General features: G+C 32.0%; 3 protein-coding genes across 3 annotated transcripts in view; all 3 read left to right on the top strand.

Moving 5' to 3' along the window:
* Positions 1 to 728: 728 nt before the first annotated feature.
* Positions 729 to 5,523, top strand: LOC106879267 (matrilin-1). The gene is made up of 5 exons (XM_089341008.1): positions 729 to 885; positions 1,540 to 1,594; positions 2,395 to 2,421; positions 3,590 to 4,165; positions 5,295 to 5,523. The coding sequence occupies exons 1-5, from the start codon at positions 841 to 843 to the stop codon at positions 5,336 to 5,338; spliced, it is 747 nt and encodes a 248-aa protein (XP_089197134.1). The 5' UTR covers positions 729 to 840; the 3' UTR covers positions 5,339 to 5,523.
* A 349-nt stretch (positions 5,524 to 5,872) lies between these two features.
* On the top strand, positions 5,873 to 8,557 carry LOC149131269 (cochlin-like). Its single transcript, XM_089341011.1, has 3 exons — positions 5,873 to 6,072; positions 6,923 to 7,294; positions 8,392 to 8,557. Exons 1-3 carry the CDS (start codon positions 5,952 to 5,954, stop codon positions 8,394 to 8,396), a joined length of 498 nt encoding a protein of 165 aa, XP_089197137.1. The 5' UTR covers positions 5,873 to 5,951; the 3' UTR covers positions 8,397 to 8,557.
* A 6,520-nt stretch (positions 8,558 to 15,077) lies between these two features.
* The window catches only part of LOC106870277 (collagen alpha-4(VI) chain), a 7,232-nt gene continuing 4,809 nt past the window's right edge, over positions 15,078 to 17,500 (top strand). The window contains exons 1-2 of the mRNA XM_089341009.1: positions 15,078 to 15,229; positions 15,895 to 15,949. Of these exons, the coding sequence (XP_089197135.1) occupies positions 15,185 to 15,229; positions 15,895 to 15,949 (100 nt within the window). The 5' untranslated portion in view covers positions 15,078 to 15,184. The remainder of the gene's footprint in view (positions 15,230 to 15,894; positions 15,950 to 17,500) is intronic.

Genomic DNA, 17,500 nt, shown 5'->3' with positions numbered 1-17,500 from the left:
CCTCTACACTTAGGGACATTTATGACAAGGATGGGTGCCTCTTACAACAGGTGTACAGAGTGTTTACCACTTACTTCCTCACATACCTTCATTCCATGACGAAGATTTTCGTTGAGTGTTTTGTTTTTCGACAGCACTTAATGAATATGGGAAAACTCAATGTATGTATGTATGTATGAATGTATGTATGTGTGACAGAATTAGTGTGTATACATAAATATATGTATATAAATGCGTGAATATATATATGGATGTGTGTAGCATCACACCTTCGGCTATCCCAGGATGGAAGCAACATCTGTGTTGGCCTTCACACACACTCACACACACACATACATACCCACAGACACGTATATATATATATATATATATATATATATATATATACACATACACACACACATACCTATCGGAAATGTTTACATTGTCCTCGTCTAGATCCGTCTGGGGCGCACGTGCATATGTGTATGTGTGTATGTATATATATGTATACATGTGTGTATACATACATACATATACATACATACATATACATACATACATATACATACATATATATATATATATATATATATATATATATATATATATATATATATATATATATATATGTTCATATATATATATATATGTTCATATATATATATATATATATATATATATATATATATACGTGTGTACGTGTGTGTGTGTTTGTAGATATATGAACGTATATACGTCTGTGAGTGCGTCGTATATACTGTATGTGTATATATATACAGCCTATATCAGTGTCGTTGCCATACCGCTTCCATTCCGGTCTCAGCTTCGCTTGTTCAACATTCGCAGATCTGTGACGAGATGTGGCTTCGAACTTTAATTTTGCTAACCTTGGCCATTTCGGCGGTGAGTCCTCTGTTGCCTTCTTTACTTGTAAAGCGTGTGTGCAGTTTATTATTTTTTTTTTTACGTGACTTTGTATACATACATATTCATTTCCTCACCTTAATTAGACATATATGCATATATATATATATATATATATATATATATATAGACAAACACACAAACAAATAAATACACGCCTACACACACACACACATGCACACATGCGCCCACGTGCGTGTGCCTATATATCGACGTATACACATACATGATTATATATGTGTGAGGGTGTGTGTATGTGTACATACATACACATACATACATACCCACTCACACACGCACACATACATATGTGTGTGTGTATGTGTTCTGTGTGTGTGTGTGTGTGTGTGTGTGTGTGTGTGTGTGTGTGTATGCTCAATGGGCTTCGGTCAGTTTCTGTCAAGCATATCCACTGGCAAAACTTTCGTTGGCCCGGGAACACTTGAAGAACGTACTCCGCAGTAGGAATGAAGCAGAAACTATGTAACTGTGACTCGAAATCGTAGACAACACACCTATGATTATATGCAATACACCTTATTGGAAACATTGATTAAGTTTTACTTGCTTTCTACGTTTTTATATTTATTTATTTATGCGACAATGTCAAAATTTGATTTTTCCTGCTTTTAGTTTGGACATGCTGTGAAAAATGGACTTGGGGAATACATCGAGGATGCAGTTCAAAGTAAGTTACGGTTTTATTAATAGTCTGGTGGCTTCCAATATTGTCCTTTGGCCAACACACTCTTTCGCTGATGATAGAGAAAGACTATTGATAGAAAGATAGATAGATAGATAGATAGATAGATAGATAGATAGATAGATAGAACAGGAAAATTTATGACCTGACCTTGGGGCACCGTCACCGAACAATTGACGAATTTGGTATGACTGGTGTATTCTGGAGCTCCTTTCAACGAATTTTGAGCGAGGAATTGCGGACGAAAAGAGTTGCAGCGAAATTTGTGCCTCGCTTGCTCACAGAAGATCAAAAAACAGTCACGGCTGAATGCGTTTTGGGAACGGAAAGAACAGGTGGAAGTTGATCTGGACCATTTTTTTTTCTTTTTGCGATGGTCATCACTGGTGACGAAAACTGATGCTATGGTTTTTGGAGATGTGGAAGAGACGAAGAAAACCTACGGAAACCTGATTGGTTTTTTTGGTTGTTCAAAAAAAAAAAAAAACTTCGTTTTGTCTTCGTCTTTATGTTTTCGTTTCTCATTCTGTTTAACGTTTTTTTTTTTTTTTTGTGATGTCCTGTACCCATATATGCTTGTATGTATACATATAGATGTCGGTATAATTATATATGCATATAATTATATATTATTCATGTATATATATATATGTTCCTTTTCTATATATGTATATATATGTTCCTTATATATATATATATATATATATATATATATATATATATATATATGTTCCTTATATATATATATATATATATATATATATGTTCCTTTTCTATCTTTTCAGGAGAAATATCTGGCCTGCCTCTGAATGGTGAATATATTAATTTCTCTTTTATTGAAATGCTTGAAAGTTCTTCCCATTTTTGAAGGTGCAAAAGTGTTAGGTGTTAGAGTACCATATACATACATACATACATACATACATATATATATATATATATATATATATATATATATATATATATATACATATATATATATATATATATATATATATATATATATATATATATATATATATATATATATATATATATATATATATATATATATATATATATATATATATATATATGTATATATATATATATATATATATATATATATATATATATATATATGTATATATATATATATATATATATATATATATATATATATATATATATGTATATATATATATATATATATATATATATATATATATGTATATATATACATATATATATATATATATATGTATATATATACATATATATATATATATATATATATATATATATATATATATATATATATATATATATATATATATATATATATATAAGTTCAAAAAAACAATAACAAAAAAACAACAAAGTGAGGACGTGATACAGATTGTGTTACTGGACGCTCAGGAAAGGAGATATACGTATATATATATACGTATATATATATATATATATATATATATATATATATATATATATATATATATATATATATACGTATATAACCAAGGAGAACGATCCCTAAGGAGTCTAATTTAGACCTTTTGCGGTGAAATCTCTTGCTATATTGGTAATGATTACATATTTTTCAGAGCTCAAGTTCCGCCAAGGTAGACTTTGCCGTTCATCTCCGTCTGGGTCGATAAATCAAGTACCAGTGAAACACTGGGGTCGATGTAATCGACCAGTCTTCTTTCAGACCTTGTGCCTTTAGTAGAAAAGAGCATTATTAGTAGTGGTATCGTTAACGCGGCCAGCTGAGAGAATCGTTACCGTGATGGACGACATGCAATGCAGACTCTACGGCCTTTCGTCCATCTTTATATTCTGAATTCAAATTTCACACACCTCACCTCTCATCCTTCTTGGGGGGGGGGGGTCAATAAAATAAAACCAGTTAAGCACTGGCGTTCATGTAAGCGACCTACTCCTTCCGCTAAAAATAGCTGCCAATATTGAAAATTAATCTTTTTTCTTCTTTTTATTTAGGTTTTTCAGTTTGTAAGAACATGAGAGCTGAGATTGTCTTCATAATTGATGGTTCCGCCAGTATTTACCCGAAAGATTTCAAGAAACAAATAGAATTTCTGGAAAGCTTTGTAGATCATTTTACAATCGGAAAGAATGATGTGCGAGTTGGTGCCGTAACGTTTGGCGATAAGATTATTATGGATAACACTTTCGGTTTGACTCAATACACCAGTAAAGATCGACTGAAAAGTGGCTTATCCCAGATTGATTTCAGATACAAAGACGGTTCAAGTACACAAACGTATTTAGCCATCAAATATGCTCGCGAAACACTGTTCAGAGACGTCCGACCTGAAGTTAAGAAAATAGCTATTGTGATCACGGATGGGAGATCGACGATACCGGAGAAGACAGACGAGGAAGCGAGAAAGATGAGGAAAGATGGAATAGTGATATTGGCCATAGGTGTGGGAAAATATGCTTCAAATGAAGAATTACGTGTAATCACTAACAGAAAGGATTATGTTTTCATGATAGATAAATATTCCCTGTTGAAAGAAATTCAACACAAACTGAGCGAAATAACCTGTGAACGTATGTATATTCCTATAATCTTACATTCTTATAATCTTATATTCCTATATTCGTATATTCTTATAACCCTATATTCATGTAGTCTTATAATCTTACATTCTTATAATCTTATATTCTTATATTATTGTAATTTCATATTTCTATATTCTTATAATCTTATACCCTTACATTATTACAACCTTATATTCTTACGTTCTCGTGTTCTTATAAACTGTTATTTCAGTTACTATTTTTAGTCATTAGACTTCGGCCATGCTGGAGCATCGCCTTATACAGTTTTTACCGATCGGACCGACCCCAACCCATCATTATTTTGTTTTATAAAACTACTACATGCACACAAACATACATACATATATAAACTGACACTCCGCCGCTTACGCGTATCCTTAATGTAGTTCTCAGGGAGATTCGACCAGCATGACACAAAATGTGATAAGGCTGGCCCATTGAATTACAGGTACTACGCATTTTTTGCCAGTAGAGTGGAGTGGAGCAATGTGAAATAAAGTGTCTTGCTCAAGTACACGACGCGCCACCAAGAACTGAACTCACAACCTTACGATAGTGAAACGAGTAACCTAACCACTAAACCGCGCACCTTCACATATACATATATATATGTATACACACACACACATACATACATACATACATACATACATACATACATACATACATACATACATACATACATATGCTCTTATTGAAAGTATAGAGTTTTGACTAATAAAAACAAGCATGAACTTATGCATAATTATTATTATTATTATTATTATTATTATTATTATTATTATTATTATTATTATTATTATTATTATTATCATTATTATCATTATTATTATTATTATTATTATTATTACCATTATTATTATTGTTCAGTAGTTTTATTTTTATCACGTGCTTTCACTTCACTACCGAGCGCAGCTCTGTGTGCCTTGGGTACGTGCTGTGGTTTGCTGTGGTGCTCTTATGGTTACTGAATTGAAAGTGTTTTGCGTAGGATGTGTGCAGTGCCCAGTAGTGCAATTTTCTGTATGTTATATATATTTGTAAGTCCTGGTGTTTTTGTTATGTATTTGTATGAATATTATTATTATTATTATTATTATCTTCTCTTTTTCCACAGATACAGATCAAGGTGAGTTGGAACCATTTCCCAGCTTGGCATAGCTCTCAGTTTTTGGCACATTTCTATTTTGTTTCGCATCTCTGTAGTCTATTCTATTCGAGACTGAAATTACTGTTTTGTTTCGTTTTTTTTTTCTTTTTTTTATGTTTTGTTTTTCAGTTAAAAATTAAATAATTTTTTAATTCAATTTTTGTCTATTTCTGAAATAAATCTGGTTGAAATATTGTTGCTTAAACTTACATTCCTCCATTTGTAACATAGAGTTTGCGTACAATATAAACGTTTGTTTTCACTGACGTGACTTGTGTTTCATATATAATTGCTTCGTTGCATGTTTAGTTCAAGGGACATGCGTATATATTTCTACAATAGTTAATTCTGTGCGTTTATGTGATCAAATTTTTCATACTAGACGGGTAAAACACTCAAAAACATTCATACACACACGCATATACACATACTCGTACACACACACGCACACACACACACATACACACTCACACATCCATACACACACACACACACACACACACATCCATACAATAGCGATATATGATTATTGAACATGGGTAAATATTTTTAACGAAATCTATTTCTTTACTTCCAGGTTGTAACGGAAAGGTCGACATAAACTTCGTGTTCGACTCTTCTAGTATGGGTTACGAAGAGACAAACACTGTTACTACCTTCATCATGGATTCAATCGTATACGAGAATTTTTCTGAGCAAAACCTCAGGTTTGGAACGATTACTGGAAAGTGCCAAGCAACGAAAAGTAAGTATAAAGCAAACTCGTTATTGATGACCTTTAGGGACATTGTATTTCGTTACGAATCCATGATATACTAAAATGTATATCAAACGCCTTTATAAGTGAATATTGTGTTCTTCTGTGTTACCAGTGCAATTACAACACTTGTTTAGGTTATCTCTACAGATTTTGTTTAGAAATTAAGCCAGCACTGATTTTGCTACAGAGTTTCGTATCCGAGACGCCTGATGTAAACAACAACGATGAGATCGAAAATGTAAAATGGTTAATGAGCGTATATGCCATACTCCAGGAGTTTTTGCTCTTTCATCAGTGCCCATCCAAACCATCAATCATCCACGAACTATATTTAGTGGCCATTTAAGCAATGAGTTCACGCACATACACTCAAACACACATACATATATACATACATACATACATACATACATACATATATATATATATATATATATATATATATATATATATATATATATATATATATATATATATGACGATTCAATTGTTCGATCAACTAAATTACTTTACCTTGAATTACCGTGAAATGGGCTGAGTATCTCACAGACACATGTACCCTTAATATAATCGAATACAAACGTGCATATATATATATATATATATATATATATATATACATATGTATACATATGTATATATATATACATATCTATCTATCTATCTATCTATCTATCTATCTATCTCTCTCTCTCTCTCTCTATATATATATATATGTATATATATATATATATATATATATATATATATATATATATATATATATATATATATATATATATATATATATATATATATATATATATATATAATTTTACGGGGGTTTGCTTTTCAGGTTTCTACTTGGACACTTATCAATCAAAACAAGAAGTTAAGAAGCACTTCGACAACTTCCACCGAGCGTCCATCGCTTCTCTTCTAGAAGAATCCCTTAAGAAATATTTTACATATGAATATGGCGCCCGCAAAGGAGCACGTAAGGTGGCAGTTATTTTCTTGAAAGGAAAACTGAGTGATCCAGAAGGAGTGAAGACAAATGCGAGGTTTCTCCGTCAAAGCGGCATTGAAGTGTTTGTAATTAAGATGGATAAATTAATTTCGGATAAAACTTTGGCAAGCATTACTGGAGAACGTAATATTTTGGACGCCACCAAGATAAGCAGTATAGTGCAACTGAGTCACGAATTCTTAAACCGACTATGCCACCGTAAGTAAAGAAGTTCAACTATTCACGCACGCACTCAAACACGCACGCCTAAATACACACACACACACACACACACACTCACATACACACAGATACACACAAACACATTGATACCGATATGCACACATGTACACGTATACCACTATGTTTGCACAAACGCATGCTCCGCCCACGGTCAGTCCTGATGAAGCAGACCTTTCATGGAAGGCGTTCCAACCATGAACATTTCGTCTTGTTTCGGCTATGCACGGGTATATTTTAAGTGCTGTCTGTAACTTGCATCTTGTATCTCAGTGTAACCTGCGTCACGGTCGATCGGATGGGTGGCACGATGCGAATAAAGCTCCTACCCTTGAACCTTAGTAAGGGTGGGCGACTGACGGAAACGAAGAGCATAACTTTGCATAGCTTTTCCCGAGTTCGAATCCAGCCGAGAACAACTTCGCCTTTTGTCTCTCCGTGATCGATAGAATCAAATACCAATCAGGTATCAAGACGGACAATATTCAATAAATCCCAACAGTTAAACATTGCTGGCCTCGTGCCGGATTAGCATGTTGGACAAAATGATTAAGGGTCATTCTTCCGGCTCTTTACGCTATGAGTTCAAATTCGGGGTCGGTAAATTAAGCACCAGTTGTGTAGTGAGGTCGACGTGATCGTCTAGTCACATCCCACAAAATTTGAGGCCTCGTGCCTCCAGTACGAAGGATTATCATCATCATCATCATCATCATCATCATCATCATTCAGATGGTGAAATGGCAGAATCGTTATCGCCTTGGACAAAATTCCAGGCGGTAATTCTTTGGCTCTTTACGGTTTGAGTTCAAATATCGTCGAGGGTCAATTAATAAAATGCCAATCAAGTATTGCGGTCGACATAATTGACTGACCCCCACCCCTACACTTTCTGGCTAAAATTAGAAAGGATTATTGTTGTTGTTGTTGTTGTTGGTCTAATCGTTGATGTTGATGTTAGAGAAGGGAAAATCATTAGTGCATCGAACAAAATTTTTGTTATTGAACTTCTCTTTGTTTTTATTTCATTCTTTTTATTTATAAATCTAATTGCTTTTATTTTATTTATTTTTCAGGATAAAACCCTGGCTCTTCCCCCCAACAAAGATTATGGAATAACGGAATGAACGACTATCTTTTTTAAATCTTCTTCAGAATAACGAATCGATACGAATACACGCATATATAAATATATATATATATATATATATATATATATATATATATATATATATATATATATATATATATATATATATATATATATATATATATATATATATTCATAAATACATACATAAAATCTTCCAAACACATAATTGAATATAAATACAAATGTGTGTGTGTGTGTGTGTGTGTGTGTGTGTGTGTGTGTGTGTGTGTTAATTTTGTGTTGTAAATATTCAATGCTATTAACAACAGATGGAGACACCAAACTAAAAAGTTGAATAAGCCGTTAGATGAAACATATAACCAAAATGAATTTTGTGGAATATGTACATGCACAAACACACATACATACACACACACACACACATGTATACACACACACATGTATACACACACATACGTACACATACCTACATACACACACATGCACACGAGTGAGTGAACAACGAACAGAAAGTGGAATTAAACACATTTGGTAAAAGTGTCTTATATATTTTAGTAAGAGTTTGACTTAGTTCCATATGACTTAGAATTTGGTAAGAACATTGGACGATCCCATCTCTTCAAACACTGAAAGGAAAGTAGTCAATCGTAAAGAAATTCAATATGAAATTACTTTTTTTTTAAATCTCACAACATGAGATATTCAGCAACAATACTTTGTAGTAAAGATTGTTTGCCAACATAACATGGCAGTCCTGGTTTAGGACGAATGTTGCTGTAATTTAACCCCAGGAGACATCGTCTCCAGCTGACTATACGACACGATTTGTGTCCTTATATTTTCGAACAAGGGAATCTGGCACCCCCACTCAGATATTGTTTTGAGCTGAGTGGGGGTGCTAGATTCCCTTGTGTAAACAACACACAGAAGTATTAGTTTAACGCTCAGAAAGGTGAGAAAGTCTTTTACGTTTCGAGCCTATGCTCTTCGACAGAAAGGAACACAGAAATAAGCACAGAGAGAAAATAAAAATGATTATTCCGAAGCATATTCACCATCTACTTCAATTACTGCTTCCCATTTGCTTGGCAGACGGTCAGACCGTCGTCTAAAGATGCCTCTGTTAAATGTTGTTATTGTTTTTGTTTAATAAAATTTATTGAAAAAGCCGCAATAATTATGCACCAACCTAATATATAAGATAGATAGATACATGTGTGTGTATATATATATATATATATATATATATATATATATATATATATATCCACATCCACTCAAGCACTAACAAATTATACACACATACATGCATACATACATACATACATAACATACATACATACAATATATCCTGAAGTATTATAACAGTTATCTTTTTTTTTTATTGTTGCAGAATTAAAATCCAAATTTCATTTGTTTGAAATATTTTGTTGTTTTTGTTGTGATTATTATTCTTTTTTACTCTTGGCACAAGGCCCGAAATTTTTGCGGAAGGGGACAGTCGACTAGATCGACCCCAATACGCAACTGGTACTAAATTTATCGACCTCGAAAAGTTGAAAAGCAAAATCGACCTCTGCGGGATTTGAACTCACTTGTGATTATTATTGTAATTATTATTAATGGTTTTCACGTCAGACAAATTACTTAGTGATATTTCGTCCATATTTATATTCTGAGTTCAAATTCAGCAGAGATTGACTTTGCCTTTCATCTTTTCAGGATCGATAAATTAAGTACCAGTGAAACACTGGGGTCACGTAATCGACCAGTCTCCTTTCTTACAAATTTCAGGCCTCGTTTACTGTGTGTGTGTGTGTGCGCGCGCGCGTGTATGCATGCGTGCACGGAATGGCAAGTTAAAAACATTTTTAAAATGCACAGACGAGCGGAAAGCAGACACACAAACTTACGAACTCCTCATCAGTTATCGGTCAGTGAGTCAAACGCAATTTCGTGCCTTTAACGATACACTCTAATATGAGTGGATAAATATTATCCACATTAATGGATAAACATTATTTGAGAGTTCACAAGGCTACCAGTGGTTTAGTGTGAAGAGGTATCTTTACAATATTTTTAAGCGTATCACATGAGAAAGTTGGCACACGTCTCTGTTTTGGATGATATACGTACATACATACATATGTATGTATATGTATATATATGTATATATATATATATATATATACGTAAATATATATATATATATATATATATATATATATATATATATATATATATATATATATATATATATATATATATATATATATATGTATATATATATATATATTGTCGTCTAAATTACGCAAAAATGAAGATAACTCTGACATCTCATTTTAACATATATATTTGCCAAAATTACATAAAAATGTCTTGAAATGATAAAGAGTAAATTTACTCTTCAAAATCGCCACTGACTTCAACCGCGGCCTCCAGACAACTGCGGAATCTCCTGCAACCCTCGGGTCAGTCTCCTTGTTTAAGTTGGTGAATGCTGCCATAATCCTTGCTTTCAGTGTTACAAGGAGTTTTATTGGTCTTTCGCTAAACTGCACTGCACACGTAATAATCAAAGGGATCGCAGCCTATGGAGTTAGGTGGCCAACTGTAAGGGGTGATGTGGTTGCAGAAATTGTCTGACAGCCATGACTGGGTTCTCCTGCATGTGTGGCATGGTGCAGAGTCCTGTTGCCAGACACAGGTCTTCCATTAGCCACCCTCTTGACCCAGAGCAGCACTACCTCCTCCAGGCACTTGATGTAGGCCTCCTTGTTGAGTGTGAGGCTGTGTGGGAAGATTAATGGAGTCATAACGCCGCCATTTGTAGTGATCATTCCAAATACCATGGTTTTGACTGGATGTGTGATTTTTATCACTCTCAGTACATGTCCTCAGATTGCACTGTCCTCAGATTGACACCCAAACGCACTGAAATGATCCTATTGGAGCTTCCGGTGTAAATGCCAAGCAGTACAGCATATCGTTTCTAAATTTCTGGCAGAGTTAATTACTGCTTTTCTCACAGACGGTGCCCAAAAATAAGCAACAAGGATATCCAAAGTTAATGCAGTACGATCGTTTCATGCGACTCCATTTAATTAAGCAATATGAACATTACATCAGATATAAAATGCAGAGCAATCCTCAGCTGTACAAAGATATAAAAATTTAATGCAATTACATTTAAACAGAAGGACATGTTTTTATAACTACATTTAAACACTCCAAGTAGAAAGGAAGAATACAAAATACCATTTTGACTTAGACAGGCCATACAGGCTAGTGGCTATAGCCAGACAATACAGATAGTCCATAAATCAGAAACAAAAAAGAAAAACAAATAAAATCAGTGACAGTTAAAAATCTGCTTAGAATTATTTACTAGCCCGTTGGATACCCTAAATTATAATTTTAAATAATTGTTACCATTGATGGTTTTTATTCCCATGCTAGCCACTTGATAAAATCGATATTTTTAAATATCGATCTTATCTTTATTCATATAAATTTATTTCGTCATTATATTTCTGACCATATCACACGAGGAGTTCTTAGGCGGGCAATTTAAACTGGTCGTGTGCATATTTGCATATATATGTATGTATACGTTCGTATATGTAAGTATATCGTATGTTGTATATATATATATATATATATATATATATATATATATATATATATATATATATATATATTATATATACATATATATGTATATATATATATATATATATATACATATATATATATATATATATATATATATATATATATATATATATATATATATATATATATATATATATATATATATATATATATATATATATATATATATATATATATATATATATATATATATATATATATATATATATATATATATATATATATATATTTGTATGTATGTGCTCTTCTGTGTGTATTCCACTGATGAGGCAAAGCATTTCTTATGCAAAGCCAGAAATCCGAGATCTGGAATTATCCAGTAATTTTTTGCTAGTTTATTTTGTTTCTTCGTCTCCGCTCCTGTGTGCTATATGAACATTTATTGTGGTTTAGAGTCAAGATTTGGCTGCTATTTTCAGCATGGCGGTATCCCTTAGATACCCTAAATTATAATTTTAAATATACATATGTATATATATATATATATATATATATATATATATATATATATGTGTGTGTGTGTGTGTGTGTGTGTGTGTATATATATATGTGTGTTTTTATATTATAAATAAATTCATAAAATTATCAATAATATTCGCAGGAAATCAATATTTGATATTTAAATTTCGAAAGATATATATCCAATATGACATGGTAATATAATAAATTTGAAATTTAAGATATACGAAATATAAATATAAATATATATAAAAATATAAAAATATGAATATAGATAAAGATACATGTGAATATAAATGCATATAAAAATTTATGCGTAATTGAGCATGAATATTATAAAGTCTAAAATTTTAAAAATGTCTAAAATTTTTTAAAAAATTAAACATCTGACGATCGTTTCGCGGATATTATTGTAATCACCATGTAATCAAAAGATCAGCATACTATCAATAATTCCGCTCTTCGGAGATGAATGGATTTATAGTCAATGTGTTAAGAACGAATGATATATGTAATATTAATTAAAATATTAAAAAATATTAAGAATATTAAAAATATTAAAGTGTATACTGTCCTTTAAAGAAATTGTAAAATTAATCCTCCTATAATTTGGAAAATTCATTTTTTAATTTTTTTTATCCTTTGTTGAAATTTTAAGTAATATATATTTTTTTAATAAAAATTGATGTTTTTCTGAATATATATAAGACTTCGGTATGTAATTATAGTAAATTTCAACAAAGGATAAAAAAAATTAAAAAATGAATTTTCCAAATTATAGGAGGATTAATTTTACAATTTCTTTAAAGGACAGTATACACTTTAATATTTTTAAATTTTTTTAATATTTTAATTAATATTACATATACCATTCGTTCTTAACACATAGACTATAAATCCATTCATCTCCGAAGAGCGGAATTATTGATAGTATGCTGATCTTTTGATTACATGGTGATTACAATAATATCCGCGAAACGATCATCAGATGTTTAATATTTCTTTAATTTAAGACATTTTTTAAATTTTAGACTTTATAATATTCATGCTCAATTACGCATAAATTTTTATATGCATTTATATTCACATGTATCTTTATCTACATTCATATTTTTAAATTTTCATATATATTTATATTTATATTTCGTATATCTTAAATTTCAAATTTATTATATTACCATGTCATATTGGATATATATCTTTCGAAATTTAAATATTAAATATTGATTTCCTGCGAATATTATTGATAATTTTATGAATTTATTAATAATATAAACACACACACACACACACACACACACACACACACACACACACACACACACACATATATATATATATATATATATATATATATATATATATATATATATATATATATATATATATATATATATATATATATATGTATATTTTTTTTATTTTATTTATTTATGTGTTTCAGCCAAGTGGCTGCGGTCATGCTGGTGCACCACCGTGAAATATATATATATATATATATATATGTATATATACGGCAAATAAGAAACGCTCAATTGTGTCTATTTATTAAATTAAATGATTACATACATATGTATGAGTGATACAAATTAAGGAATGGAAAAAGCTGATAACTGCATAAGCAAAAATATATATACATATATATATATATATATATATATATATATATAATAGATGGGTGTACAGGTACTAATCCCTCACGGCCGTTTATATGTTTACTTGCTCGTTTGTCCACACAGAATGATATACATACATATATATATATATATATATATATATATATATATATATATATATCTATATATATATATATATATATATATATATGTATGTATGTATGTATGTATGTATGTGTATATACAAACGGTTACATACCCTGCTACTGTCCCTTATGGGTGGGACACCTTTTCACCATGTTCTGTTACATCAGTTTTGCAGTCTGGGTCTCATCGGATACATAAAGGCTTATGCCTCGTTAAAAATGCTGAATTTTGGCTGTCATATTGTTCTATGCCCACCTGGTTAGGGCGTGAAGCATCGCTACAATATTCTGCTTGTTTTATTTTCTCAATGAAGAATTGCAAACACTCGTAAATATAGAAAAAAAATAATAATAGTTAATAAAAACAAAAAAAGAAATAAATTTACGTCGTGGATGTTAATGGAACACTTCACTACACTAATCCATTAAGTATTAGATATTAAATACATATAAGCATATATATATATATATATATATATATATATATATATATATATATATATATATATATATATATGCACACATACGTACGTATCGGAAGTGCTTACACCGCTCTTGTCTAGATCCGCTTTGTGCACACGTGCATACGGAAGTACGTGTGTGTGTGTGTGTGTATGTATATATATATATATATATATATATATATATATATATATATATATATATATATATATATATATATATATATATATATATATATATATACATATATATATATATATATATATATATATACATGTCCACATATCTACATAGGTGTGTGTGTGCGGACGCGGAGAGCCTATATCAGTGTCGTTGCCATACCGCTTCCATTCCGGTCTCAGCTTCGCTTGTTCAACATTCGCAGATCTGTGACGAGATGTGGCTTCGAACTTTAATCTTGCTAACCTTGGCCATTTCGGCGGTGAGTCCTTTGTTGCCTTCTTTGCTTGTAAAGCGTGTGTGCAGTTTATTATTTTTTTTTTTACGTGACTTTGTATACATACATATTCATTTCCTCAGCTTAATTAGACATATATGCATATATATATATATATATATATATATATATATATATAGACAAACACACAAACAAATAAATACACGCCTACACACACACACACATGCACACATGCGCCCACGTGCGTGTGCCTATATATCGACGTATACACATACATGATTATATATGTGTGAGGGTGTGTGTATGTGTACATACATACACATACATACATACCCACTCACACACGCACACATACATATGTGTGTGTGTATGTGTTCTGTGTGTGTGTGTGTGTGTGTGTGTGTGTGTGTATGCTCAATGGGATTCGGTCAGTTTCTGTCAAGCATATCCACTGGCAAAACTTTCGTTGGCCCGGGAACACTTGAAGAACGTACTCCGCAGTAGGAATGAAGCAGAAACTATGTAACTGTGACTCGAAATCGTAGACAACACACCTATGATTATATGCAATACACCTTATTGGAAACATTGATGCTTTTTATTAAGTCTTACTTGCTTTCTTCGTTTTTATATTTATTTATTTATTTATGTATGTATGAATGTCAAAATTTGATTTTTCCTGCTTTTAGTTTGGACATGCTGTGAAAAATGGACTTGGGGAATACATCGAGGATGCAGTTCAAAGTAAGTTACGGTCTTTTTTTCATATTCTGGTGGCTTCCAATATTGTCCTTTGGCCAACACACTCTTTCGCTGATGATAGAGAAGGACTATAGATAGATAGATAGATAGATAGATAGATAGATAGATAGATAGATAGATAGATAGATAGATACTTATGTACATACATACTTATAAACAAACATACGACCACACACGCACACATATAAAGAAATAATATTCAAAAAGTAATTTCTGAAATTACTGTCTACTCTAGAAAACCATTTTTCAGTGAACCATAAATACGGGAAGATTCTTAACAGACACTCAATCAAATTATCATATAGTTGTTGCCCTAATATGAAGAACTCGTCAGCGTCACCAAGGGCCCACTCCCAATTGTAACTGTTGAAACACTCAAGATTGTCCAGTTGACCAAGCATGTATGATAAACTTTGTCGTATATGACGCAGAAATCACAGCAACACTGCAAGATAACCTAACAAAAAGAAAAATTACATTGGGCTATGCGATGGCTATTTCAAAAGACATTATGCCATCCACCTGTTTTCCTTCCGACGCATCGGCAGTTCCAAAGCCACTAAGTTGGCTAGCCACGTGTGGGGTTAGAGGACCAACCGAACGCCACATAAAGATCAAGTAGAAAACCGTAGAGAAATCCATGTGGTATGTTAATGGATCAAAGAAATGCGTCTTAGGCGTAGCTGAGATTGCACAGTATTTTTAGATCTAAGAATTCCATCACACAACTGAATTCCCGAAATTTCAGCAAATGCTATCCTATGGGTAAATTTTGTTTAGTGAACTGGAAGACACCACTGTTACCAGATTGAGCAGCTGTCTCGCTACCTTGGACCTTCTCTTTTGAATTATTTTGCAACAATTAGTTTAATTATGGTTTTACAAGGATGTAACCCTAATTTTCTTTCATATCGTTACTTTTTTCGTTTTAATTCAACCTTCCATTTTTTGTTTCTATCTTCTCGTCTTTTTCTCGTAATTTCTCTTGTAGCAGCGTCCGGATTTGCAAATAGAATAGATCACATGCTCAAAACCCGAGGACAAAATGCTTAGCGGCATCTCATTTATCCTTACGTTCTGAGTTCAAATTCCGCAGCGTTCGACTTTACCTTTCGCCCTGTCAGGGTCGATAAAATAAGTACCAGTAGAGTACTGGGGGTCGATCTAATCGACTTTCCCTCTCCTCCCGAATTTCAGACCTTGTGCCTTTAGTAGAAAAGAGCATTATTAATAGTGGTATCGTTAACGCGGCCAGCTGAGAGAATCGTTACCGTGATGGACGACATGCAATGCAGACTCTACGGCCTTTCGTCCATCTTTATATTCTGAATTCAAATTTCACACACCTCACCTCTCATCCTTCTTGGGGGGGGGGGGTCAATAAAATAAAACCAGTTAAGCACTGGCGTTCATGTAAGCGACCTACTCCTTTCGCTAAAAATAGCTGCCAATATTGAAAATTAATTTTTTTAAAGCACTGGCGTTGATGTATGTAAGCGACCTACTCCTTCCGCTAAAAATAGCTGCCATTCT

Source organism: Octopus bimaculoides, chromosome 24 (genome assembly GCF_046866305.1).
Source record: "Octopus bimaculoides isolate indiv1 chromosome 24, ASM4686630v1, whole genome shotgun sequence".
Lineage (NCBI taxonomy): Eukaryota > Metazoa > Mollusca > Cephalopoda > Octopoda > Octopodidae > Octopus > Octopus bimaculoides.
The sequence above is the reverse complement of the archived record's forward strand: the minus strand, read 5'-3'. Positions and strand labels throughout refer to the sequence as shown.